Source organism: Aethalodelphis obliquidens, unplaced genomic scaffold, assembly GCF_003676395.1.
Source record: "Aethalodelphis obliquidens isolate GAN/ISIS:26980383/991018 unplaced genomic scaffold, ASM367639v1 scaffold8, whole genome shotgun sequence".
Taxonomy (NCBI): domain Eukaryota; kingdom Metazoa; phylum Chordata; class Mammalia; order Artiodactyla; family Delphinidae; genus Aethalodelphis; species Aethalodelphis obliquidens.
This window is the reverse complement of record NW_020837952.1, coordinates 25,860,362-25,886,864: the sequence shown is the minus strand read 5'-3', so window position 1 is coordinate 25,886,864 and position 26,503 is coordinate 25,860,362. Positions and strand designations below refer to the sequence as shown.

Genomic DNA, 26,503 nt, shown 5'->3' with positions numbered 1-26,503 from the left:
ATAGATAACTCAAAACAAAAACAAAGCCCCACAATATTTCAAATAATTTAAGAATGTGCTGACTAAATTGTGGTTAGAAACTACTGACCTAAATTAAGATCAATACATGGTCAAACAGAAGGATTGTAATTACCTTTTGCAATATTTTTTTGTTTCGTTTTCACTTATGTCCTGTGGTATATTGACCCTAATGATTAGTTCTTCATAAGCTGGTTTTTACTGCTACTCTACATGAACTATCTGGGTTTAGAAAAGTATAGATTTTAAACAGAGTTGCTGACAGTAGATGAGGGATTTTTTTTTTGTCTTAAAAACTCTAATTTTAGAGTGAATAGAAAGATACCGCTCTTTTACAAAATTGGAAACAAGGTTCATGGGAATGACTCACGCCCTCAGTTTCATCCATTTATTTCATACCAGGATGTTTGCTAATGTCAGGTGCGTGCTATCGCTAAGGCTGACTGGTAGACAGGTGATTCTGAATCTGCTCCTCGGCATATTCACAGACATGTATTGTTTTAAGTAATGCATTTCAAAAAATTTCACGTGTTAAACATGTCTACCAAAAGACTGTTTTTATGCATGATTTCAAGATGAGAACTACAGAGACTACTCGTATATGCAGAGATGCCTGAGACCTGCCAAGCACCTTTTCCTGCTGAGTTATTATGTGGCCAGAATTCCTCTTTGTTACTGCTTGTTAATTGAGGTGTCTCAACAAGATGAAGAACACCAGGGAAGAGCCAAGAGTAAGAGGAAAATGCTAGAGATGGAAAAAAACAATAGGTTCATATTCTTTTTATTGGTGGGTTAAGCAGAATGTTTTAGAATACTTAAATTTCCCCTGTACACAAAAAATTTTGCAACGAGAGTAATACCTCATTGTACCATTTAAATAGTGTTGCACAGCTTACTTTATTCTGTGGTCGTGATTTATTTTCAGGAACTTGGAAACCTGGAAAAAGTTTACAGTTCTTTTGGCTTTATTTTAGAGAGGGGGGAAACGTTCAGGTCCACAGACACACTTGAAGCTGAACTCACTTTTTAGATACGAATGACATCCTAGTTCTATCCCAGTCCATATTCTTTTCTGAAATAGCTGAGCTGAATCCTACTGGGACCAAATTTTAATGCAATAGAGAGTCCTCATTACATTGAAGATAAGAATCTTAAATATTCTGAATAGAATCATTTGTGAGTCTCTGAACAAGTGGTCAAGTGGTCTCTATATGTGTCAGGATGAGATCAGTCTGTTATCTAGAACAACAGAGGACAAGTTCATTAGTAAGTACAAAAAAAAAATTACCTTGAAAGTAAATTGCTCGTTGAAGACAGGATTAAGGGTCTTTCGGTGGACTTTTGTCTCAAATTTCTTCTTTTTATCTGGCAGCAGAAACACCTTCACATAGGGATCAGATGTGCCCCCCATGTCTAAGGCGGGCAGCTCGGCAGCCTGAATGATTCCTACCAGCAGCTGAAATGAGAGGCAGGATACAGCAAACACTGGCATTGGTGGACATGTTGGAAAAGATTGATGTGTTCACACTGCTGCATATTGTGATTTTTCCCTTTTGTTCTTTGCTTTTAATAAACTTTTATTCTCTTCTGAATCTGAGCACAGAAGGCAAATGAAGTGAGCTGCATAGACTTCAGAAACCCAATTACGACAGATGCAGGCTCTAGGAAGCCTGGTTTTAAACACAAAAGAGGCTTTTAAAAGGTTGCTGATTACAGTTAAATATGGAATTCATGTTTGCAAAAGGGTTGCAATCAAATAACTTTCCAGTTGCTAAAAGCCCTTGTGCATTATTTTTCTTTCCAGGGCATGATTTGTAAGTGGAAAGAAATTGTTAAACAATCACAAGCTTGTAATTATAAAGTAGGAAATTCTTATTTTGAACCAAAGCCCCAGAGCAGCTAAATAGAAATTTTCTTAGAATTTGGTAGCTTTTTGAGATAAAAATAAGATTTTCAAGTTTCTATCATATTTGACCTTTACTTGGGTACTGGCTCCTCCTTGTTTTAACTTAGAGTAAAATGATTATTGTATATTAAATTCTGTGTTAAATATAGGACATGGGGTCAAAGAAATATAATTTTAGCTTCATATAAAGGAAGGGGAGATTACAGTTATGGTTTTTAATGCTAAGTGACTAAGTTTCTGATATTTTTCAAATACAGCAGAAATCTCTGCATTTCTTCACGTCTGGTTTTCTCAGTGATACATTCCTATCTCTTATTAGGAATGCGGGTATTGGCTGGCACTGATAATGTTTTTGCAAAGGAAACAGAAGGTGTGAGCAGACTCTTCTGATGCCCTGCCATCAGACATGCTGTGTCAACAGACTGGTTTAGATCCATATGGGAAACAAAAGTAGACTCCCTTATTGTTATTCAATGTATATACCCTTCAGAAAATGCAGTCACATCATAGCTGTTCACATCAGGGTCTGAAATGTTGAGTCTGTACCTTTTCCACCAATAGAGTGGAAAAGCAAGTCACCTCCTTGAAAAAGTCACATCCACTTTCTACAAAATGGACCCACCATGTGCACTTTGGCTAGTTGGCTCAAGTTTTAACCTAGACCAATACCCTTAAAGATTGTTGTTTCCATCTTAATGCTTCAAGATCTTTGTGACTTCATCATACAACAGTAGCAATAAGAATGCTGGATTGTAGGTATACAAAACGTAGACAGATGGTCAAAGAATGGTTAAAATAGACATCAGCTTATAAAGACATGATTAGTAAAGCAAACAGTTCATCTCTAGGTTTGCCAAGTTGGTATTTGGAATTTGCCTTTGGATAGCAATGTGAATAAGCAAGATTATATTCTCTCCTCACTTTTTGTAATACTTTTCTTTGGGGCAGGGAAAGCACTAGTGATATAGCCTAAACTCTTTCAAACTTGATCATCTGTACTTTAAAGATTTGGGGGTATCTTGTTGATAGAGGTGGAATTACTTCTCCCAACCCCCCTCTGACTTCTGCTTGAGAGATAAGTATCACATTTCTCTCCACCATGAAAGGTTCTTAGAGGACTTTCAGGATTGTCTTTTAGTTTTGGTAAGCAGGTGTGTATATTTGATTACAGCCTTATCTACGAAATTCCTCAGACTTTATCTTCCATGACTCATAGGAATCATTTTATAAATCAGATTAGCGGAGAACGTTTGGAAGAATAAATGCATACTATTAAAATAATTTATCAGGTAGAATACCCTAGATCCTCTGAATGAAATACCTTCTAAAATGGGTTTGCTAGAAAAGGAAGAGTAAATGCATTTGAATTATATTTGAGTAAAAAAAATTCAGTGCTGTATTCTTAAAAATACTACCTTATAAAATGTTACTTAGAGTACTCAAAGCCAACGTAGAAGTTTCAAAATTATGACTAACCAAGATGAGATCCACTAGATTTCTACTGGAAAATATGAAAGTAGAATAAATTAGTAGAAAATTGTTGGCTACATATATAAAGGCAGGTTATACTTCTGGAAAAGATGTTTTGTGTTAAGATAATGTAAGTTGACCTTGACCTTCTCTAGAATACATAAATAATAGGCAGTTTTGCTCTCAACCAATCCCTAATGATCAAATTTTGGTAGAAGCGATAAAAATGACCTCAAATGCCCTATTTAATTAACTAGAAATGATATACCTATAATTCTGTATAATTCCATACCTATTAGCTTGTATCTATAACCAACATGCAGTTTTCTGGAACGTATTATAAAATAATGAGCCAGGGCTGTAATGAAGCTAACTAAATACAATTATTTATTATATGGTGGTACGTATCAATATGTTCTTTTTGAGGAACCCTCTGGACACTTCAAAAAGTGAAGACATTATTTGAACAGTCAATTCCTAAATAAAGTCCAGAATTTCTGCCATTGTTTAGAGCTCACAGTATTACTGACTTTGGACATAAGTCACCAAAGCTGAGTATTGGTGTTCGATTTATTTATTGTTTATTCCTCATCAAACTAGACATAATTAACACATGCTGCATTAGGTAGTAACTCTATTTACATCTATCAAGTTCTTCCCCACCCCGAAAGGTCAGTGAACTGATCAAACTGGAGAAATCGATTTAAAGCTCTCCTAGTCGGAAGAGAACTGTGTCTTATAGATTTTTAAGAGCCTGATCTCTAACTCAGCTAATTCTTATCTAGCTTTTAAATTTCTTGAACAGTTCAGAAGGTAAAGAGACATCTTCATCAAAGTCATGGGTCCTAGAAGGTCTTTTTTTTTTTTTTTGCGTTACGCGGGCCTCTCACTGTTGTGGCCTCTCCTGCTGCGGCGCACAGGCTCCGGACACGCAGGCCCAGCGGCCATGGCTCACGGGCCCAGCCGCTCCGCGGCATGTGGGATCTTCCCAGACCAGGGCACGAACCCGCGTCCCCTGCATCGGCAGTCGGACTCTCAACCACTGCGCCACCAGGGAAGCCCCTGGAAGGTCTTTTTAGGTAGAGGTTTTTTTTTTTTTTTAACATTTATCTTGGAGCTACCATTATAGCAGGCAGTTAATAAAAGCCAGCTAGTATTATCATTCATCTAGGGGGCACTTCACGGCTTTTAAAGCAGGAGGGACTGTTTTGATGCAACCTTTAGTTCCTTGTCACTTTTCCGGAAGCAGGGCAGCATGCAAAGGCATTAGAAATCAAGTTGATGGTCTTTCTACTTTTCTAGAGCCGTTAACTCATTTGTGCTAGGAGGTTTAGCCAGTATCATATTACATAAGGCATTCTTGCCATTGAAATTCATGGAAAGTCAATTTTTTAATCTTTGATTCCTCATCAAATGGTTAATTTTTGTTTGAAGACTTTGGCTTAATTGGTGGTCTAACTCAAAGGTCCCTTGCCCTGTTTGGAGCTAAATCCATGAATTCCAAGGAAGATTGTTGTAGCTCAGCCTGAGGGATCTGTGACTGGGAGCTCTCAGAATCAGACTGATGGCTTCAAGTTAATTTGTATTCTGCCTGCCTGCTGTAAGTGCCATAAGTAGATGTAATCGGCTGAACACTGTGGATTCTAATTACCAGAAGTTAAATTAGCAAGTAGGGGACCGCCTGTACTTAGAAATGATTTCATCAATAGCTTTGATAATTGCATTTTCCCCTCGTAGCAAACCAAATGTTTTAAGAAGTATCTTGTTTCAATTTCTAGTTGGTAATTTCAGAAAACGTAATGGAATTACAAGACATTTTCCCCCTCAGACCTGGTTATTCTGGAAATCATAATCCAGTGAATATTGAAGTTTTCCCAATTTCTCCTCTTCTTTGGGTTCTTCTTTTTCTTCCCCATCAGTCAATCCAGTTTCAGCATCATCATCCTTCAGGGCCTATGAGTAGGGAAATGGATTATATGTGAATTCAAATGAATTTTCATCAGAACTCAAATGACACTGGGCCTGTGGTTATACTTCCAAGCTGTTAGAAGCAAGCACTGAGATGCTGTAAATCTCCATTTGTCTGACACACATTCACATCTGCTGCTTACATATTTTTTTAAAATTCCATTTGTGCACGGAATTTTTTCCCCCCAATCAGCAAGCAACATGGAAGCAATGGAAATAGCCCCTCAGAATATTGCAAGCAAAAAATGTAAAGTTGTTGCAAAGAAAACGTCAACTTTGTGTTATATTTGGCTCTGATAAAATCGCTTCTTTCGGAGGTATGATAAACATGCTATTAACCAGGCCAGTTTTCACATTCATGTAATTTAAAAGAGATCTTAAGCATCATGTAAAACATCCTTGTTACATGCAGTGGAGTAATTTATATGAAATGGGTGGCCTTTTCTTGCCTTGTTTCCTATGAAAAAGATAGTTGAGTAAGTGATTCTTAGAAAATTGTAATTTCCTGAGTTTTGCGTATACGTTTGTAATGGTTATGGGAAAAGAGGAAAAAAAAACATGCCACCAGCAAATGCATGTTTGGAGAAAAATCTACCCCAGTTCCAGTTTAAGTTTACTGTTTTACTTTCATAACAGCTCCACAGAAAGCTAGGCTGAATTAAATTGACTTACGGGTCTGTTTGATAGCAAAAGGTAAAAGGAGTTATGTTTGCAATTCTGTCAAGCTGAAATTAGCATAAAAATTAATTTTGTGTAACAAGCAAAAATCATGGCACAGAATTCTCAAAATTGAGTTTAAACCAATTGAATGTTCCTGATAACCTAAAACTTAAGTGTAATATAAATTGAAACACTAGAAAGCTCATAATTTCATAAAATTCATTCAAATGGTCCTCTTTATTAAAAATAAAAATATATAATGTATTTTCCCAATTAATGCAAAAAGTTTGCTCAAAAAAATCAAAGGTTATAAAGATTATAAATATTAGAAGTTTTGTTTCTAGGGGGTGTGCATTCTTATTGCTTTAAAGAATTAGAAAAAAATTAGAAATCTATAAATAGTTATTCGAAATGAAAAATGATAAAATGTTACGTTTTCCTGAACACTATTGAGGTTGAAAATTTAAAAACCTTTATATGAACTATTTGTATTATTTCTTCTGGGGACTACCTGTGTAATAATCTTTTGTATAATATGTATATATAATACATCCTTTGCTAATTTTTCTATTGGGTTGTTTGCCTCTTAGTGATTTGTAGAGACTCTGTATTTTGGTGGTCTCAATCTTTTTGTTGTTATATACTACAAATATTCTCTCTTAGGTTTTGGTTATGGTATTTTCATTGCCTTTCTTTGTGTGTGTGTGTGTGTTACTATAGAATCTCACAAAATTGAAGATAAGACATATGAGTGGTAGGCTGCTTTATATCTCTGACAAAGCAAAGCAAAATAATTTTTTTTTTTTTTTTTTGCGATACGCGGGCCTCTCACTGTTGTGGCCTCTCCGATTGCGGAGCACAGGCTCCGGACGCGCAGGCTCAGCGGCCATGGCTCACGGGCCCAGCCGCTCTGCGGCATGTGGGATCTTCCCAGACCGGGGCACAAACCCGTGTTCCCTGCATTGGCAGGCGGACTCTCAACCACTGCGCCACCAGGGAAGCCCAAAGCAAAAGAATTTTAACTCCTGTCAGTGATCAAATTAAACCTGAGAAATCTTCTAGAACTCAAATGCACAGAAGTATAATCAGGCTTCAGAAAGGCTTCAGAGTCATTAGACTATAGCTCTACCATCCAACCTCCCACAACTCCCAGATTACATGGTTTTTTCCCTCTGCTCAGAGAAATCTCTTCTGTTCACTTATCCATTCATACAGAGACCCGCAGTGGTGTCTCAAAATGACACCCTCAGTCTCTGAACTGACAAGACTGCAATTTGGCTCTAGCCATCTAACTCTAGTTTGATCCTAAAAAACAGACTTGGCATCATCTTACTAGAACTCATTAGGGTGGGAAGATGATAAACAGAGAGTTGAGCTGAAACACAGAGTTGAGCTGTAGTTGGAGATGCCTTCCATTTTGTTCTTCCTGAAAAGTTTCAGGAGCCTACAATGACTTTGGAAAATTGAAAATTGCCATTATTACATCTGTGCAGAAACCTTTTCAAATCTGGTGAGCCATACACCACTTAATTAGGAAGTTTATACTTGGATGTTTCCTTGAATAGTAAAATGTTGCTTTACTGATAGCCACAGGCAGGAAAACAACATAATTATTTAAATATTAATCTTTTAACTTGGGGTGTTGCTAATAGAAAAATGATAGTAAAGTGACAGGAAAAGACTACTGAATTTAAGGGGAGGACTTGAGGCAGTGAACCCACATTGCCCTTTCAGAACCTCAGCTGTGCGTCAGTCTTTAATACTGTCTGAAAAGATGTGTTGAGAAAATGGCAATGTAGGTAATTTGCCTCCTGTAAGATTTTGATTTTTTTTAATAGCAAACTATTTAACGCACATTTTTGTCTGAAAAAATATTCACACCACTCCATCATGAAAAAAATTTTCATGGATTGAAATACTTTTTCAAAATCTCTTTCAGAACTGACAATTTACATATGTTTCAGCTCAGTGTCATTTGAAAGAGCTGAGCTATTAAATCGCCTTCTCTCTCAGTGGTTTTTGCCCTAATGAAAGGTGCATGACCATTTCTGCAATTATTCTGCATGGAATAGGGCTAAATTTTTGATAATTTCTCAGTGCTGCTGTTTTATCAGTGAAGTGATTAAGTCTATTCTTGTCCCAAAGGCCGAGCTTAAGCAAGACATTTTCTGTACCATTACATTAAATTAAGACCTATTAAATCAGCAGCTATTATAATATCTCAAGAGCAGTAGTCTCCCCACCACACGCACCAAGGGACAAAATGCAGAGGAAAATGCATGTAAGCCCAGCAGTTCTGAGAGTCTGATAAATTGTAGTGGGAAAAAGACCTTGTTTTAAATTTCAAAAATTTAGTGCACATGCTTCTGGCTTGATTCAACATTCAAAAGGTGTTTAGTTGTACTTGGATAAACCATCAGAAGGTGCATTTGTTCATTCAATGTTAAATTGTTCAGATTTGGAATTGATAAGGCATGCTAAAAAGGGAGCGTAAGACACTACATTTTCTTTCTGTGCCCATCTATTAAAACTTGAGCTTTCTAATACTGTTCTATTTAATCAGTAATCTTAAAATGAAAACCCTTTATCTTAAAAAAAAAAAATCAATTTAGTTCAGCCTCTTGATGTGTGTCAGAATGGTACACCCTCAGCTGCGGAGCCCCGGCTGCCAGGCCACTAAATGTAGTTGAGCGTTGACTAAGGGTGTCTCATAGCAGAGGAAACCTACCGCAAGGGACAGTCCAGAACAGTCATGAGACATAATACAGATAAGGAGGACACAGAGGGAAGAAATAAAAATTTAAATATCCACACACGTTAGTAAAAGCCGTGGAGAAATGACCTTTCCAGACCTCTGACTTTGCAAGTTGATTTTGCCCCTCTGTATTTTTAGTGCTTTTAAGTTTTAAGCCATTATAAAAGTCTTAAATATGTATCCTTTTCTGTATACAAATATTATGTATCATTACCATTTTGTTGTTATTGCAGAATATTTAAAAATTCTTCCTTGGTTATAAAATCTTATCATAGAGACATATAGTCATGAATATTGAAATTTGAATTTCTGTTAGTTCTTATATGGAGTGAAATGGTACAAGTTACTGATTTCTGTATTTACTATTTTTGAGATCTTGGTCATTTATCCATGTCATAATAGGGGTAATAAACACTGCTACTATCCTATAAATTAGTCTTACATCATACAGAACAAATTCCACAAAGAAAAATACAAATTTCTTGTCCTAGGAAGAAATGCTGTAGTAATCATTTAACATTATTTAGTGTTTTAAACTGTTAATTCTAGCAAACATGAAAACCACATTTGAATTTTAATGTAGTTATGAAAATGATAGTATTATAGTTCCAATGTTTCATAGACATAGCTCAAATTCACATACAAATTATTCAGTACATCCATGTCCATCTAGAAAGTTATTACTACTGTTATTAATCTCCCAAATATGTTGTCTAAAGAAATCTGTATCACGTCCTGCTGGTTACGGAAAATGCTGAAATAAAACAAGACATGATTTAAAGCTTCAGTTTCTATGTAACAAATTAACTGAAAAGAAAAATCCTTATTAGACATCTGTGGTTGAACACTGGCACCTGGGCTTCTGTGGCTGTGATTAGAAACTTTGAGAAAGATATAACCCTTGATACTCTGAGCTCAGGATGAAGCTCTCCGAGTGTGAGTGCAGGCATAGCATTCATTCTACGGCTCTGAAACCAAGCAAAAGTTCAAGTGAAAAATGAGCCTATGTGAAATTGTTGTCAAGAGACATTACAGTGTCTTTGAGCAAAGTGTTTAAAACTCAGGCTGGGGAGAGGGATTAGTGTCCTGAGTGTGTGGATAACTACACAAATGTACTAAAAATACCTTCCTTAACTAAATTGTTCTTAAGGAGATTCATATAGTTAAGAGTTCAATTAATAGTATAATAAGAATTTATAAAACTGCCTATATATGTTGCTATTAGGGAATAAATAGAAATTTTCAATTATTTGAAGGGAAGCATTGATAATTGAAAATGTTATTTCTCTGAAAAATCTTCACATTTACTTTTTTTAAATATAAATTTATTTATTTATTTATTGGCTGTGTTGGGTTTCTCTAGTTTGGCTTTCTCTAGTTGTAGATAGCGCGCTACTCTTCGTTGCAGTGCTCAGGATTCTCATTGTGGTAGCTTCTCGTTGCGGAGCATGGGCTCTAGGCACACAGGCTTCAGTAGTTGTGGCACACGGGCTCAGTAGTTGTGGCTCGTGAGCTCTAGAATGCAGTCTCAGTAGTTCTGGTGCACGGGGCTTTGTTGTTCCACGGCGTGTGGGATCTTCCCAGACCAGGGATCGAACCCGTGCCCCCTGCATTGGCAGGCAGATTCTTAACCACCGTGCCACCAGGGAAGTCCCTACATTTACTTTTTATATGAAATAAGTTGTTCCTTAGAAATATCCAATATGAATATGATTCCAATAGAGAAATGAAGAGACATTTAATTATTATACTTATTAATAGTAGGCTTTATTCTGAACCAAATCACCTAGCTCGTTTAGGAAAGATAGATAACAGTGTAAAGGACACTCAGATTGCTTCCTTGGGCTTGGGAAGATAACTCAGCCAGATGGATTTTATAACTTGCATTATGGTTCTAATTGTCCCTAAGTGAAGAGTTTTGCCTTAAAATTCTACCCCATTCTTTAGAACCAGCTCATACTTCTCTCACTTGCCTTGTATAACTCATTATTCCTGAGCGCTCATAATTGAGCTGGATGTTTGTATAGGGATGGTAGCTTTCATCAAGTGTGATAAATAGCTATAAGACTCAGTATTTAACAGTGATTATGAACAGTGATGATGATAAAAAGATGTCCCGCCCAAGAGGAAGAACAGGTACTCTTTATTCTGTTTCTCTAGCTCTAGGCACAATTAAGAGAGGCTAAACAGATGTAATACAAATGTTCAGGTATCATTCCAATACGCTGGGCCTACCAATTTGGCCTTGATGGTCACGGATGCCCTTTCCTGGTCTATGTGCTTAGGAGACTGGAAAACCCTAACCACACGTTTCCATTGTACTTTGGGATGTTGAGTCATGACTGAAAGGATTGCAAAGGCATTTCTAAAACTATGACAAGTGTCCAGATATCGTTTATTTCTATATTTATCTGGCATAAACGAATAAACTGTCTATTCTTAAATTTTTGATAAAATAAGAAGAAACATGGAATGAATACATTACCTGATCTTTCATGGTCTTCCCTAAGTCTTTCACATCTTTCATGTTGATGGCATTCTTCCCTCCCTTTTCCTTTCCCTTCTTTTTGTTTTTCTTTTTGAACAAGCATTTCTTACAGATACAAAAGCAGCACGTCAGGACTAAAAGGACTGCGACTACGGCTATGGCAATTAAGGCCCACGGTGGCACTGAAAGAAAACAAATGCAGAGACTGTTAGTAATAAAGCATTTACATCTGCAAAACCTTTAAATTCATGGGCCATAAAGATAGCTGTTCACTCATTCACGCGTATTTATTGAGCTCTAGGCACACTGTCCTGCATCGCTTTATCCATGTTGTTTCCCCAGCCTAGAGTGTTTCTATCTTTTCCCCCTCGCCCGTCCAGGCATGCCAAATGTCATCTCCTCCCTACAGCTTTCCCTGCCCCTCCAAGCTAGATTTTCAATGATCCACTCCTTCATTTCTTCAGAGCTTACCTCTGGAGTCTGGCCTTTGAGTTCAGGCCCTGGCTCCACCATTTTACTAGCTGTGTGACCTTGGGCAAGTTGCCTAACCTCTCTCTGTCTCAGTATCCTCATCTCTAAAGTGGAGGTAAATTGGTGGGTACCTGATAGTCTTTCTGAATGTTAAAATAAGATGCAGTACCTGGCACACGGCAAAAACTTAATATTAGCTGCTATTACTCATCTATCAAATACTATAGGTTCTATTAACATGCCCTGGGCACAGTGGAAGGGGTAGATATTAATCAAAACAACAGAAAGACAAATGTAAAGTCCTAAAAGTAGTGAAGATCAGGAAGAAGGACTTGGTGCTCTGAAAGTCGATCATGGGGAGATTTACCCATGCAGGGTCTCTGGAGGTAGGGCAGCGGTTATAAACCCAGGCTTAGATTCAGGCTTGGCCACTTACAGGCTTCGTAACTGGCCAGATTATGTGTGTTGAATTGCTGTTTCCCTCTCTATAAAATGAAGATAATAGTGGTACCCGTTTCATCTCTTTTCAAGGTTGAGTTAATAGACTAAAAATCTTAGAATGGCATCTAGCACACAGCAAGAATTCAATTAATATTCGCTTTTTAAAAAAAAATATTCAAGGCATAGGGCTAAGTACTGTGGGTGACACAGCTCAGAGTACCTATGCGGGCATAAAAAATGCACATCAATAAATATATAAAAAGAAAGAGGTGAATACACTGAGAGGAGTTTGATGGATATGTTAAGAAATTGAGAGGAGGAAGAGAGAATTTTTAGATAAGAGCATAGACTTCAGATTCACAGGGTCTGTTTAATAAAACATACACAAATAAAGACACTCAAGCATTTTTTTCTATGACACGTTGTCCAGCTACTAAAAGTAACTCTATTTTCTCATTTGGCATCCCCTACACATGTGCTTATAAAACAATCAGGTCTCATGGAAACACGGAGGATTTCAGTTTGCCTAGAAAGTCATTCAACTATTGAGATTAATCACAAGAAGCAGTAATTAGATTTGCCTGTTGTAATCAAAAAAGACATTAGTTACTGAAATGGTAAGAAAAAGTGCTATTTTCTTCTAGCTACATAAACATCGTTAGTATCAATGATTGCTGAACACAGGTAGGAGTACTTTGATGACGTAAAAACACCTAAAAATTAACTTCAAAACTGAGAAAATCCGCTCTCTTGGCTCCTTTTGCATTTAGCTTCATAGTGAAGAAGACTTACTATGCATATTATTCTAGCTTATGAAAGATGACTAGATGTTACCCTAAGGACATATAAAACCATAACTGCTGAAATTGTGTTTTCAGCTAAAGAAAGATTTGTGTGAAAGTTACAGATAAGCCCATACCCAAAGACATGCTTTCTTATAGGTCTCTAATCTCATTAAGCAATCATATTTTTAAAAAAATGTAAAGGGAGCTTATGTAACGAATGATAGCATTCACAATACTTCATTTAAAAGCTTCTACCTCTTTTGATCTAGTTAAAACCCTGCCATGCGTGAAGGAGAGAGCCTGTGTATTCACTGCGGGTGAGACAGTAGAATAATGACCCTTCATTTTGAACCTCGTAAATTATTCTCCTAGTTGGACTTGCGTGATAGTCTCTCAGAGAGCTACATAAAAGTCTCTTAAATTACACAGGGCAAGACAGAGATCATTTGACAACTTAACAAAAAGAAAATAGACAGTGACAGCACAGGAACATTATTTAAAGGAGGTAAAGAGATAGGAACATAGGATTACAGGAAGAAATTTGAAATAGTGCAACTTGAAGGTGAATTATAATCACTGAAAAAAACTTTTGTTTTTGACTTCTATTGCTTATAGTGCTGCTGTCTTCTAGATTTGCTTTCAGCTGATCTTCTGAATAGCTTAATTTTAACTTTGAATATATGAAATAAACAAAAATTTCCTCACAACTTACTGGTACCTTTAGATGGAATTTTTAAAAAGCCTTAATGCTATCATTTTGTGTACCCATATGAAAACTGGACTGAATAGTTAATTATCAACCACCATTTTAAATTAAATGCAGTTATTTAAATTGAATTTTCGTGCTAACGATCTTATTTTATTTCGTAGAGCAACTAAATTTCGAAAGTTTAGTCAGAAACACCATCCACAGTATTATTACTTTGTAGCATTTATAGAAATAAGTTTCAATATTAGTGAGCAAATCTCATGAAATATATTTTGGATTACACTAAAAATTTATTGAAGACCTACTTATTATGGGCCAGCAGCTGTGCTACGGCTTTACATACATTAAATCTCATGTAATCTTCACAGAAGTTTTGTTCATTATCCCTTAAATTTTATAAAGGAAAAACTACAGATTGAATAGTAGGAGTAACTGAAATATATTTTTACATCATTAGGTTAAAAATATGCATATTATACATGTATACAAAGGAAAAGTCCTTGTGGGGCTGTGAAGCCTATTTAATAGGACATTTTACTTTTGAAAAACAATGGAGAAAGTAACAGCAAAAGATGCTGCTAAGAGTGATTTCTTTATTTAAATATAAAATATAGTTTCAATCAAAAATAGGCTCATCAAAATATTGCTACTGGCAGAAAGCTATCAGCTTATGGTTATTGCTACCCAACTATCATTAAATGGAATTTTATAACCTGAATTTTAGCATTTAACTTAAGGACCTTTCAACAGAAAATAATAGACTAATGTAAAAGCTCTCCATTAAAAATGTAATTTTCATCTTCTAGTTAATGAATTAATCTCACATATCATTTAACCTGAAGGTAAACCGATGCATAAGAACTAAGTCAAAGTCAATTCTGCTTCTGATGTTTTAACTTAGATTTTGTGGTACACAGAATAATGAGTCCTCAAAAATGTCCACATTCTGATCCCTGGAACCTGTGACTATGTTACCTTACATAGCAGAAAGGACTTTACAAATGTGATTAAGGATCTTGAGATGGCGAGTTTATCCTAGGTTATCCAGATGAACCCAGTGTATTCACTATGGTCCTTCTCAGTGAAAGAGGCAGGCAGGAGTTTCAGAATCAGAGCGATTTGAGGATTCTGTGCTGCTGATTTTGAAGATGGAGGAAGGGACCATGAACCAAAGAAGGTAGGTGACCTTTAGAAGCTGGAAAACGCAAGGAAAGGGATTCTCTCCTACAGCTTCAAAAGAATTAGTTCAGGGTTTCCCTGGTGGCGCAGTGGTTGGGAGTCCGCCTGCCGATGCAGGGGACCCGAGTTCGTGCCCCGGTCCGGGAGGATCCCGCATGCCGCCGAGCGGCTGGACCCGTGAGCCATGGCCGCTGAGCCTGAGCGTCCGGAGCCTGTGCTCCGCAACGGGAAGAATTAGTTCACATAGTCATTATAAAAAAAAAAAAAAAACAACAACACTATGGAGTTTTCTCAAAAAAATTAAAAGTAGAACTACCATGTGGTCCAGCAATCCCATTCTGGGTATTTATTGAAGGAAACAAAAAATCACTCTCTTGAAGAAATATCTGCACCACCATGTTCACTGCAGCTTTATTCACAATAGTCAAGATATACAAGTAACCTAAGTGTCCATCAATGGATAAATGGATAAAGAAAATAAATGGATAAAGAAAATAGAATATTATTCATCCATAAAAAAGGTTCCTTCTGTCATTTGAGACAACATGGATGACCCTTGAGGGCATCAGGCTAAATGAGAAGTTAGAGACATACGTCATACAGACAAATACTCTGTGATGTCAGTTAAATGTGGAACCTAAAAAGTTGGAACTCATAGAAACAAAGAGTAGAACAGTGGTTACCTGGGGCTGGGGGTGGGTAGGGGAAATGGGGAGATGTTGGTCAAAGAGTACAAACTTTCAATTATGAGATGAATAAGTTCTGGGTGTCTGATGTACAGCATGGTAACTGTAGTTAACAGTACTGTATTGTATACTTAAAATTTGCTTAGAGAGATCTTAATTGTTCTTACCACATACACACAAAATGGTAATTATGTGAGGTGATGGGTATGTTAAATGACCTTATTGTTGTAATCATTTCACAATATATGCGTGTATCAAATCATCATGTTGTACAACTTAAACTTATACAATGTTATTTGTTAATTACCTATCACTAAAGTTGGGAAGAAAGAAGGAATCAGCCCTGCTGACAATGTGATTTTAGCTCAATTAAACACATTTTGGACTTCTGACCTCCAAATAATAAATTTGTGCAGTTTTAAGCCAGTGATTTTGTAGTAAGTAATTACAGCAGCAATAGGAAACTCAATAGAGACAAAGCAGACCTCAAGAGATTTATAACATATGCTGCATATAGATGACTATGCAATTGGAATATTAATGTGGGCTATTTCTGTATATGTGGTGATCTTTTCTTCTTAGTCACCGTTTTTATCTATGCCTTCTGCAACCATTTTCATGATACTAACAGTGCACTCAAGACTCTCTCAGAGATAACCAATGATTTTCTTATGGCTAAATCCAAACTACATTGTCAGTGGTATGAAAAAGTCTTGATCCTGTATTCCTTCTTGAAAATTTCTTCTGCTTTTATTTCTACTACCCTTACCGGCACCTTCTTCTGTGGCTCGGACATTTTCTTCTCTTTCCTTTCCCAATCCCCAGTGTCAGATGGAGTTGTTATTCAAGGCGTTTAGCTCTGTGCTCATCTTCACATTCCCTCGTTAATAAGCAAATCATTTCCCATGCCTTAAACTGTAGGTCAGTTACAGTCCCTTCTTCTGTTCTCTAGAACCGTGTTCCCAACTGTCTAGGAAATGTTCCCTATGAATCTTTCATCATCTTCTCAAACCAGTTCTCAAACCAGCTATGTGGCTTCTGTCAGTGCTTTTATAATTTCCTGCCTTAGACATTGGAACCACGTGGAAATTCTAATTCCCATTTCCAACTGATGGGCAAGTCTTGTCATTTCTTTGATACATTTAATATGTTTCTTTTTTTTTTTTTTTTTTTTTTTTTACATCTATTTGACTTGGAAGGTTTGGGCCTGACATTACCTCCCATCTGATCTCCCTTCCCATCAGTTATCTCTTCTCTCCGTTTTATCCATCCATTGTCATTGAACAAAACTTTCTTTTTTAAGAAAATTTTATTGAAGTATAGTTGAATTACAATGTTCTGTTAATTTCTGCTGTACAGCAAAGTGATTCAGTTATACATATATATCATTCTTTTTCATATTCTTTTCCATTATGGTTTATCACAAGGTATTGAATGTGGTTCCCTGTGCTACACAGCAGGACCTTGTTGTTTATGAGCACAACTTTTCTCATACATATTTTCAGTCATTTTGTGCATAGCGTTCACAGTCCTCTGTGTTTGGCCCACCCCACCTATCCACCTTTCTTTCTCACTGTTCTCCTATACCACCTGTAGTCCCGTCAGACAGGGCAACTCATTGTACTTTGCTCAGCTCTACCCCCATGTTTTTCTAAAGCAGATTCCTTCTTTTTTGAAATGGCTTTTCTTCTTCCTCTTTGGTCATTTAAATAATACTTACTTTTCAAGGCTCAACGTCTCACTGAGTGTTGACAGATTTTTAAATAAAAATATTGCATATATTTGCTAAAATTTCCCCCTCCGAGCCAGTGGGAAATGGGGACTATGTGGTATAATACACTGGGTGGTTTGTTAGACTGGCATAAAAATGACATATAATGTAAAAATAAAAAGACAAACCTGTAAAAAAAATGTATAAAAGGTATTTAATAAACTCCTTCCTACACATGAAATTCACTTCTTGCTGACTTAAAACTCAGCTCTTTGTAGATTATTCATGACATGAAGCACGGATATTTAATGCAAACACAATAAAATTAATTTGGAACCAGTTAGAAATAAATTTTCATTAGCTGGTCTTCTGTTGGAAAAACCCCAAACAACTGTTTTCCCTTATCAAGAGAGGCCGTCCTTTCATGGGAAGCCGGCCGTTTAAAAAAGTAATTATTTGATCAAACACATATTTATGCAGCATCTACTGTGTGTCAGGCATTTTTCTCAGGTCTGGGTACAGTGCTAAGCATGGTTTCTGCAATCATGAAGCGTTCTATTGACTTCCCAGGTGTTAAATCTAGGTCTAATTTACTTTTTTAAAAAAGTAACTTTCCGTATTTGCCAAGCTCAGTACTCAGAACATAATATAGTACATTTTCAGGTAGAAACTACATGGCTTAATATGCCCCTGTGGACAAATTTAGAACTCCAGGGGTATGTTTATTGATGAACTCAGCAAGTAAATATTCTTTCTACAATAAAAATGTAACTCTCAAACTGAAAAGCCTCATTTCCTGCCTCAACCCCCACCCGCCCCCCCCACAGGGAGTTTGGCAGTAAATAAATTTCTTAAATTATTTACTTAAGGGGCCCTGACATATACGTAAAAAAAAAGTAGACACTCCAGATATCCTTTTCTTTAATAGAGCAAGAAATATCCTTTTCCTTAATATATGGTGAAATCAAAGATAAAAGTCTCACCAAGAACAAGGGTATTTCAGAGAGTACATTTATAAAAGGGAAAATTTTAGCATTACTGATAGCAGTCATGTGTGTCAACCTTATGCTCCCAGATCTGAAATCTACTCATCAGACATGCGTCGTGCCTCAGACCTACAGAATGAGCAGTTGGCGAGAAGAGCTTTTTCTAATTTACACAAAGTGCCCTATGGCTGAGGGGAGGCCTGCTCAAGCTCTTCTAATTCTGAGCTCTCACCTCCAAAGAGACTTTTCTTTCCCCTCTCTGAAATACCTGACTCGGTACTATCTGCTTAATGGTGCTCAGTAAATGGCTTGAAAGAAACCTACGTCCCCACATTCTTGAGCTCAAGTAGGAGAGAAGTGGACAGTCTCTGAGGCCCACCACCCTCCCATGTGTGTCTCCTGTGGGTCAGCTACTCAATCCCATGTCCTCGGCTCTGATCCTCTCCTTCCTCATTCCCAGTTAGCTACTGCAGTCTCCTAGGCTGGCAAACTTTGGTGGATTTACTCATTGGGTTCAAGGTTTAATCGAGGACAAAACTTACTGCTTTTTGTCTTTCTGGAGCAGCTCTGCATTATCTTTCCATTTCATTCCCATCTATCATATTAAGAAACAACCTTAAATTCATAACTCTTTCACAAGATGAGCCATATTTTCCTCTCTGAGAAATGTAAGCTTGTACTTTTATATCAATTCTTGTTATGTGAGCCAAGAGCCTCAAGATACAGAGGTAATATCATTGCTATGGCCACTGCAAAAATTCAGCAATATCTTCAAGCATTTTCTACTTTTGATGTCTCTCTGTTTGTCATATGAGTGCCTCACCACTGCACTAAGGTATGTGTAATTCATTTTATGAATAATTTATATAAAAATTAATTCTTACATTTACTGAAGATTTTTGCCAACTTCCAGTTTTACCCCATACAATCCATCTTTCTAGATCATTATACGTTGATGCAAGATGCAGAATACAATAGAAAAATAATAATTTTTGCTCTTAACCAGTAGGAAAAATAATCTATATGTCAGAGCTTTGCTTTTAGACTGTTTATAAATAATTATTAAAAAACAGACAAGGATAATCATTTTTCAAAAATTGGCAAAAAAAAGGAAAAAAAAAGAAAATAAGCCTTGCATTTTAAAGCTTTTTCTAAATTACAGAATGCAAATGGAAAAAAAAGTTCTGCAAATATGTGGATTAATACACTCATTAACCACCTCTGGAGACAGACTGTTAAATGCAAGAGTTGAAATAGTGTATGAAGTAATTCAGAATATGGCTTAAGATTAAACCAACCAGTCAAAGGTCAGAATGAAGAATTTCTCATTATAGACCGAAATGGCTTCAAAGACCATGCATTCTTGGCTTCTGGGTATTAAACTTATTTTTCTTCACTATTTAGAATGGTAGTTCTAAGCCCCCTTTGAATTGTATGCTCTTTTTAGAATATGACAAAAGCTATGGGCTCTTGATGGGAAGATGTGTGTATGTGTGTGTTGTGTGTTTGTTTAAATTTCCACACAATTGGGAGTGTGTGGTACCCTTGTGGAGATTACAGTTCCCTAGGTCTAGAAGACCATTGGATTCTGAAGTAAAAACTCCTTTCTGAGAGCATCAGAGTAAAATTCAAGATTAGTGAGTTAGGGAAAATGTAGTCTTTATTTGGTCATTTAACCCTTCACTTATTTCTTCGGGGCAGTCTGCTGTGTGCTTATACTATGCTGGGGGTGGTGGGGAAACAGAACCCAGAGAAGATGGGCCCCTTTATCTAGGAGATTATGAAGACTAACTCCCAGGAATAAACTACAGGAGACAGGAGCCTATACAGAGTTAAACACAGAATTCAGTGGAGTAGGTGGGCTCGGCAGGTAGCAGGTTAGAGAAGAGCAAGATAAAAGGTCCTAGAGTTCAAGGAAGGCTTCATGGAGGAGGTGAGTCTTGAGGTGGGCTTTGAATCCTTGCTTGGTACACAGTGAAAATAGTGTTTTGGGGACTCCAGTTCTTTCCTTCCCTCCTTCCCTTCCTGACTCCCTCCCCTGCTGTCTATCTGTCTCCCTCCTTCCCTTTTTTCCTTTCTCCTTCCTTTCCTTTGGGTTTTAGACTCCTTTTAATCTAACTTATCACCCAGTGACTACCTTGCTAAACAAAGCTCTCAATAAGACACGGACTTATGAAAATCTACATTAGATTTTTTTATCATAGTAAATGGAAAGACATTTCTTTGAGGTAAACACACGTGGCCTTCCCTGAATACCCTTCAGAATTACCTTCTTAAGAACACATTTCACATTTCCTCTAATGTAGTTCTGTTCAGTTTTCCAATATGAGCCCCTGACAGAAAGCAAACTGGAAGATGTGTCTGTATAAATATGCTGTAAAAATGATCCAAGTCATTGACTTGAGTCAGCTACTCGTGGCTTTTTAAGGTGGATGGATTGCGTAAAAAATAATGTAGGAGAGAGGCTCGCTCATTCATTCATCCATTTGAATGTCTATTTAACACGATAATGCTCAACACATTGGAGGAATAGTGAGGTTTGAAACAATTTTCTTAATCAGCTTCCAGTCCAGTTGGTCAGATTTGATTAACAGACATGAAGCAGTTGTGAACAATACCAGATAGCATGTTAAATGCCAAATTAAATGAGGCCTTTTGTTAGATTCTAATTCTATATAGTCACAGCAATCTTATTCTACTTGTCCGATGAGCACTAGTTTAGAATTATTTTTAAAAACTTTAAAATTTAATAAAGTTAACACATAAAAAGACTTCAGTAAGATACACTGCTTTGATATGCACAAAATCACAACCTATACATTGATACATTTTTACCAGAACCTCTATCCATTGATCTGATTTCAGTATGTGTTGCTCTATTGAACAAATTCACAGTCCCTGCTGAATAACTTGTTAAGGTTATTGATGTTTCTGGCTGAATGCAAGGATCAGTCTTGGTAACAAAAATTAGTCGACTGAAGTCCATTTTATCTGCACAGGTATTAACCAAATAATTAATTTTATAAAATGCCTGTAATAATCGTCTGCTTTCAACGATGAGGCCAAGTCATCCATATCTTCACAATATTGGAATGTCTGCAACTTGACATGGAAAATGACATTGGGTCTTCAGGCAGAGATAAGCTCCCCTCACAGCTTTCAGGGGATTTAGATAAGGCTCCAGAGTTGACTCCGGAGCTTGCTCTCTGCAGCCTCCAGGGAGAAGTGTGTTGGTAAACATAGAGGGATGCCAGGTAAGTTGGCAGAGATGAAGGCAATTCACTCGCTAATCAGTGCTGAAGCTCTTGGAAATTTGTAACAGTTTTCAATCATGCTGTGGGCGACACAATTTTGTGGTTAAAGGGAAATCCATTTATCCTGTAACATTTGTAGCATGTCTCTCTCGAGTTTTGATTTCTAAGTTCAAAACTAAGAAAAATTATGTCTCGGGTTTTTTTCTTCCCATAGCGGAAGCTAACTTTCTTCTTGACTTTTGTTTGCTAAGGCTTCAAATTAAGCACCTCTTGGATCCTGATCCAATTAGTACTTGGTTTTATTTTGATGCTTTGAATTTGGTCAACTAGGTCTTTAATCTGTTGTCTGTTTTTGGCAAAGATGCCAAGAAAAAAAAGACTTTTCCAAGCATTGAATATAGCACCCGTTGTTAACTTTGGAATAATTCAATAGTTGAGAGTCTACTTGTTTCTTTACTAAGAAATTTAATGTTATTAGGATGAAATCCAATTATGATAAAAGAATGTCAGGTAAATGGGCAGATATATTCCCTGCTTCCCTATGCTCTTTTATAACAGTTAGAAGAAAGAGACAAACAAAAAGGCCGTTTGGTTTCATTACCTGCTTTTTGGAAGGATTTTTCTCCCCTGTATTTCCTGTTTATTATTCTAGGAGCAAACGATGCGTTTTCAGAATTCCCTGTAACTTGGAGAGATTTGATTGTACTGACAGGAGAACTGTGTGGTTGCCGTGCATGAGCGAAGAAGGGCAGGACATTCGAGTCTTTCCAGTCATGAAAGGGAAGCGTCAGGTTCATTAATTTCATCACTATACAAAGTGACAGGTAGACAACAGTGAAAGCAAAGCCGCCCACTTGTCTAGCTATCCACAGGACATTTTGCCTTGATGATCCGATGGATCGCTGCTGCTACAGACCACACTTACTAATTTTCCTTTCCAACTGCTGTTTTCTCTGTTTATCTCAGTCTGCTTCTCTCCTTGGCAATTTTATGTGTCCAATTCACAATCTGTAGCGTCATTTCTTTTTTTTTTGTTTCCTGGTTCTTGGATGTGAACTTTCATTTTTCGTTTACAGCTCCCAAGATCCTTGATTTATTTCCTGTTCTTGCTTTTGACGGGGTTTCCCTATGCTGGTCAATCTTGTATATGGTGACTTTTTCTTTATTTTTTCTTTTTCCTTTTAAATATTATTTCTCTTTTGTTTAGAGCTCGTGCTTCTAAGCACCACAGCAGTGAGCATGTGACCTCAAGGCCCTGCAAATCTTGTTGGTCTTTGTAGATTCTCACAGATGTCCACTAAGAATGTAGAATTCCTTTTATTCTCTTCTCTTTGTCAAACTCAGTTATTTCTTCCTTTGAATGACTCCCAATAGACTTCCTCCAAATGTCTACCTGAGTAATACCACGCAGGAGCCCTTTGCGTTGTCTCTCATCCACATTCATTTGTGCCTTCTATTATCACGTATTGATCCTTGTTTTCTAATAGCTTTGTGATTTGTCTCTTCAACATGAGGAGGCTATCTGAAGAGGGATACTGATATCTTCCTTTCCTTTGCCTTCTATGAAGTATCAGTTGGGTTGGGTACAAGGGTAAGTCTTAAGTAAATGCTTATTGAATAAATGAAAGTATAATTAGAGGCAGAGACAGCCTTCTTCAAATACTGTTTATACATAGGGCCTGGTTCCTTGGACACCTTGTTGAAACTAAAACGTACACTTAAAAAAAAATACTACAGATTAAATCATGATAAACCTTCATACATACATCAACTTTTCCAGATTATTTAGAAAATCTGTGCAAGCATCCCTTATTTTTTATTCCAGATAGACTATGGAAAAAGCAGTAAACTGGCTTATTTTTTTCTGTCAATTATTTTTTCTAAATGATTTTTATGTCCTATATCTCCTTAAAAGATTCGATTAAAATCGTACTAGTAATGCTGGTATGCCTTTTCCTTTCTTATATCCTACCCCTGCAGTATTTCCTAATTCAATTTCTCATTTATATAGTTCTTTCATTTTATGACACCCTTTCACATTACCTCAACTGATTTGACCCTAAAAGCCAAATTGTAGAGTAGCTAAAGTGGATACCATAATCTCCATTTTACAGATCAGAACACTGAGGATCTGCACTATGGTTCCTGTAATGTGATTCCTTTTAGAGTTGAGATCAGACCTAAGTCTTTGGGGTTCAATTTTCATGTTCTTCTTATATATTGTGGCATTCTCTCGTGTCCACATTGACAGATGAGCAAATATTCACTAATTATATCACTTCTAAGAAGAGTTTAGTTTTGTGAACATATTTGTATATTACTGTCAGGTTTCTCTTAACTGAAATAAGTTTTAATTGTTTATGCCAAATCAATGAAAATCATTTGTCAAAAAATATTATTGATAATCGTAACAGGGCAACATCAGATATAATAAGGATCATGGATCTTGACTCCAAGTTCTGCCACTTAAATTGCTAAATCAATTTGATCAAGTTATTTAAACTTTCTGAACCTCAGTTTCACCCTCTGTAACAGGGGAGGTGGGTGAAGCAAGGAGATAATGATATAAACTCTGACTTGTGCTATGTAAATTTATGACATGCAAAGTGCTTAGAATGGTAGATAATATGAAGGAAAGTTTTAAATGTCAGTATTATTTGCCAGCAATTCCGATGAAATTTCACAATTTGAAAATGCTTAAAACTTGGCAGAAAAAACAAGTTCTGAACGTTACGTGGATAAAAGATGAAATACAAGCAATTTTGTATGTATTGTACAATTTCCAGTATGCTCAAAGTGTTCTGCCCTAACAATATATCCGAATGTCAGGGTAACATTCTAAAATAAAGATTGCTGTTGAAAAACTGAAATGCAAAGCATTTTGGTAGTCATCAAGCTATTCGTGGATAAATAATAGAATGAATAGATCAAACTTTGGGGGAACATAAATAATTGTCCTTCAGAATTGCACTGGCCAACAATTGTTTATGTTATTCAAATAGTGCAAGCAGCATTAGAATAATATTAAGTTTGTATTAATGGAAATAAACATGTACTGCCTCGTATTTTCAGTAATTTTTCAGCCCAGCTAACACTTCCTGAGGTAAACCTTTTTATTAAGCAGTAAAGATATTAGTGGAAAGATTTTACTCTTTCTACTGGCAAAATGGTAGATTTTGCTTGAACACACTCCCCGTTTTATAGTGCTTATGCATTAATAACAACATGCTCTTGATGCTGTTTTTTTTTCTCCTTAAAAATTGGCCAAGTATTATAAGAGACTGAAAAGCTATCTTGAATTCAGCATTTATTGTTCAGTAACTATTTACATACACATTTAAGTTATAATGATCAATTTTTATTAAGAACCAACTTTGATTTTATACCATTTGTTTCCATGGAATAATTTATAAAATAGTTGGGTTTATTATTTCATTTAGGTAATATCCTCATTCACAGATGGTAAATCTAAAGTACCAAAAATGATGACTGTCCTAAGATTCTGGGAAAAAACCATGGCCCAATCTTGAGCTCAGTCTTTTGAACATCAAGCTCTTTCTACTAATCCAATTTCTGATAATTCCTGTTTCAAATCAATCAACGGTGTTGGGATTTAAACTTATCTAGGATCACAATTTTTGGTTCTTTGCTATTTAAATCATTCCAATGTCATATTCATTTACAGAAAACCTTTATTTTCTGCTGTCTTTGCTCATTTTCAAGAAAATTAAGTTAGGAGCCTATAGTTTTCTTTTGGTGGTTTTGACTAGAATTGAAACAGTAGCTGAAATTTACATTTTAATATGATTTAGTAAAATAGTGAAATAGAGGATTTTCTTTAAAGATTGAAAGCTATGAAACTTAATGGAAGGGACAGCTGTTTTTTTCCCCAGTATTTTACTTATACGTAACCATCAAAGTCAAGAACCCGGTTGCTGCACAAATATTGTAATATTAACATGTATGCTTGGAGGATCACTAAATCCAGATATTGCTTGGAAGAAATAGAATTGTCTTACTAGACTAGTGGCCTCCTAAGATTCTTTGGAAAAGGATAGTAGATCCATTTCTTAACATACTGAGGCAAATGCCTTTCAAGTAATAAAAAATTTTATATTTGAAGTTCATCTTAATGATTTTAAATGAAATAATAAAAATGGAGAATTCAGTGAACTGATGTGGGTAAATCTTTTTGACTAAAGGTCAAACTATTATCTCTGAAAAAGATGTTTACTTTAAATTAAATATTGATGGACAGAAAGGAAGAAAATAGCAGAGCACTCAACATAAAACAGGTTATCAGAAGAAGGATCTTGAGGGGAAAAAAAAAAAAATGGAGAGCTCCTATTGAAAAAGCATTCCACTAACCTCAGAGGATAGCTCAGCTGACTTAAAAGCGGCAACTGATTGTGTAGTAAGTCATTTCGTTAATCAGTGCTCTTTGAAGTCCTACCATGCGTTTGAGACAAATGGAAGAAAACTAAGGACGCATTCTATGGACACTGCAAAAGGGGCAGTAAGTGACCCTATGTTTATGTTAACCTGGGTCAGCTCCCTCCTTGAACCCAGGGTTCCTGACATCACTCCTGGTCCTTCTTGAAGCACATGGTGCTGCCTTGTGCCTTGGTTTTCTCTTTTCCATTCACTCTACCGCCTCTGTGGGCTGCTTTACGCATATATGATAATGTGGGGGAGTCAAGAGAGGGAAGAATACAGTACAGAGTTTGGGGAAGCCATTTGGGGTGATACGTTCTTTGGCACTTTTTCTGATTGTCTCTGAGCAGTCATCTAAATGGTGAAACAGGGAGGGGAGGTTGTAAGTGGTCTGAGGCTTGCATACATTTCCAGGAGAAGAAGAGTTGAGACCTATCTCAGTTTCAGCAGTGCTCACAAGGACGCAGAGAAAGCATTTGTCACCACCAGGTTCCTACCTGGTGAGAAGTGTGTCAGGTGCCTTATTTAGGGATTGTAAGGGTGAGAATCTCAGGTAGAATCTCAAGAACACAAATGTGAAAA

The 26,503-nt window shown here is 36.6% G+C and overlaps 1 protein-coding gene and 1 long non-coding RNA gene across 2 annotated transcripts in view; one reads left to right on the top strand and one right to left on the bottom strand.

Annotated features, from left to right (window-relative positions):
• LOC113620784 (uncharacterized) overlaps positions 1-26,503 on the top strand; it is a 308,396-nt gene that overhangs the window by 94,521 nt on the left and 187,372 nt on the right. The window lies entirely within an intron of this gene.
• The window catches only part of SYT1 (synaptotagmin 1), a 62,824-nt gene that overhangs the window by 2,582 nt on the left and 33,739 nt on the right, over positions 1-26,503 (bottom strand). The window contains exons 2-4 of the mRNA XM_027107090.1: positions 11,263-11,447; positions 5,225-5,347; positions 1,307-1,474 (exon numbers count right to left, since the gene is read on the bottom strand). Of these exons, the coding sequence (XP_026962891.1) occupies positions 1,307-1,474; positions 5,225-5,347; positions 11,263-11,447 (476 nt within the window). The remainder of the gene's footprint in view (positions 1-1,306; positions 1,475-5,224; positions 5,348-11,262; positions 11,448-26,503) is intronic.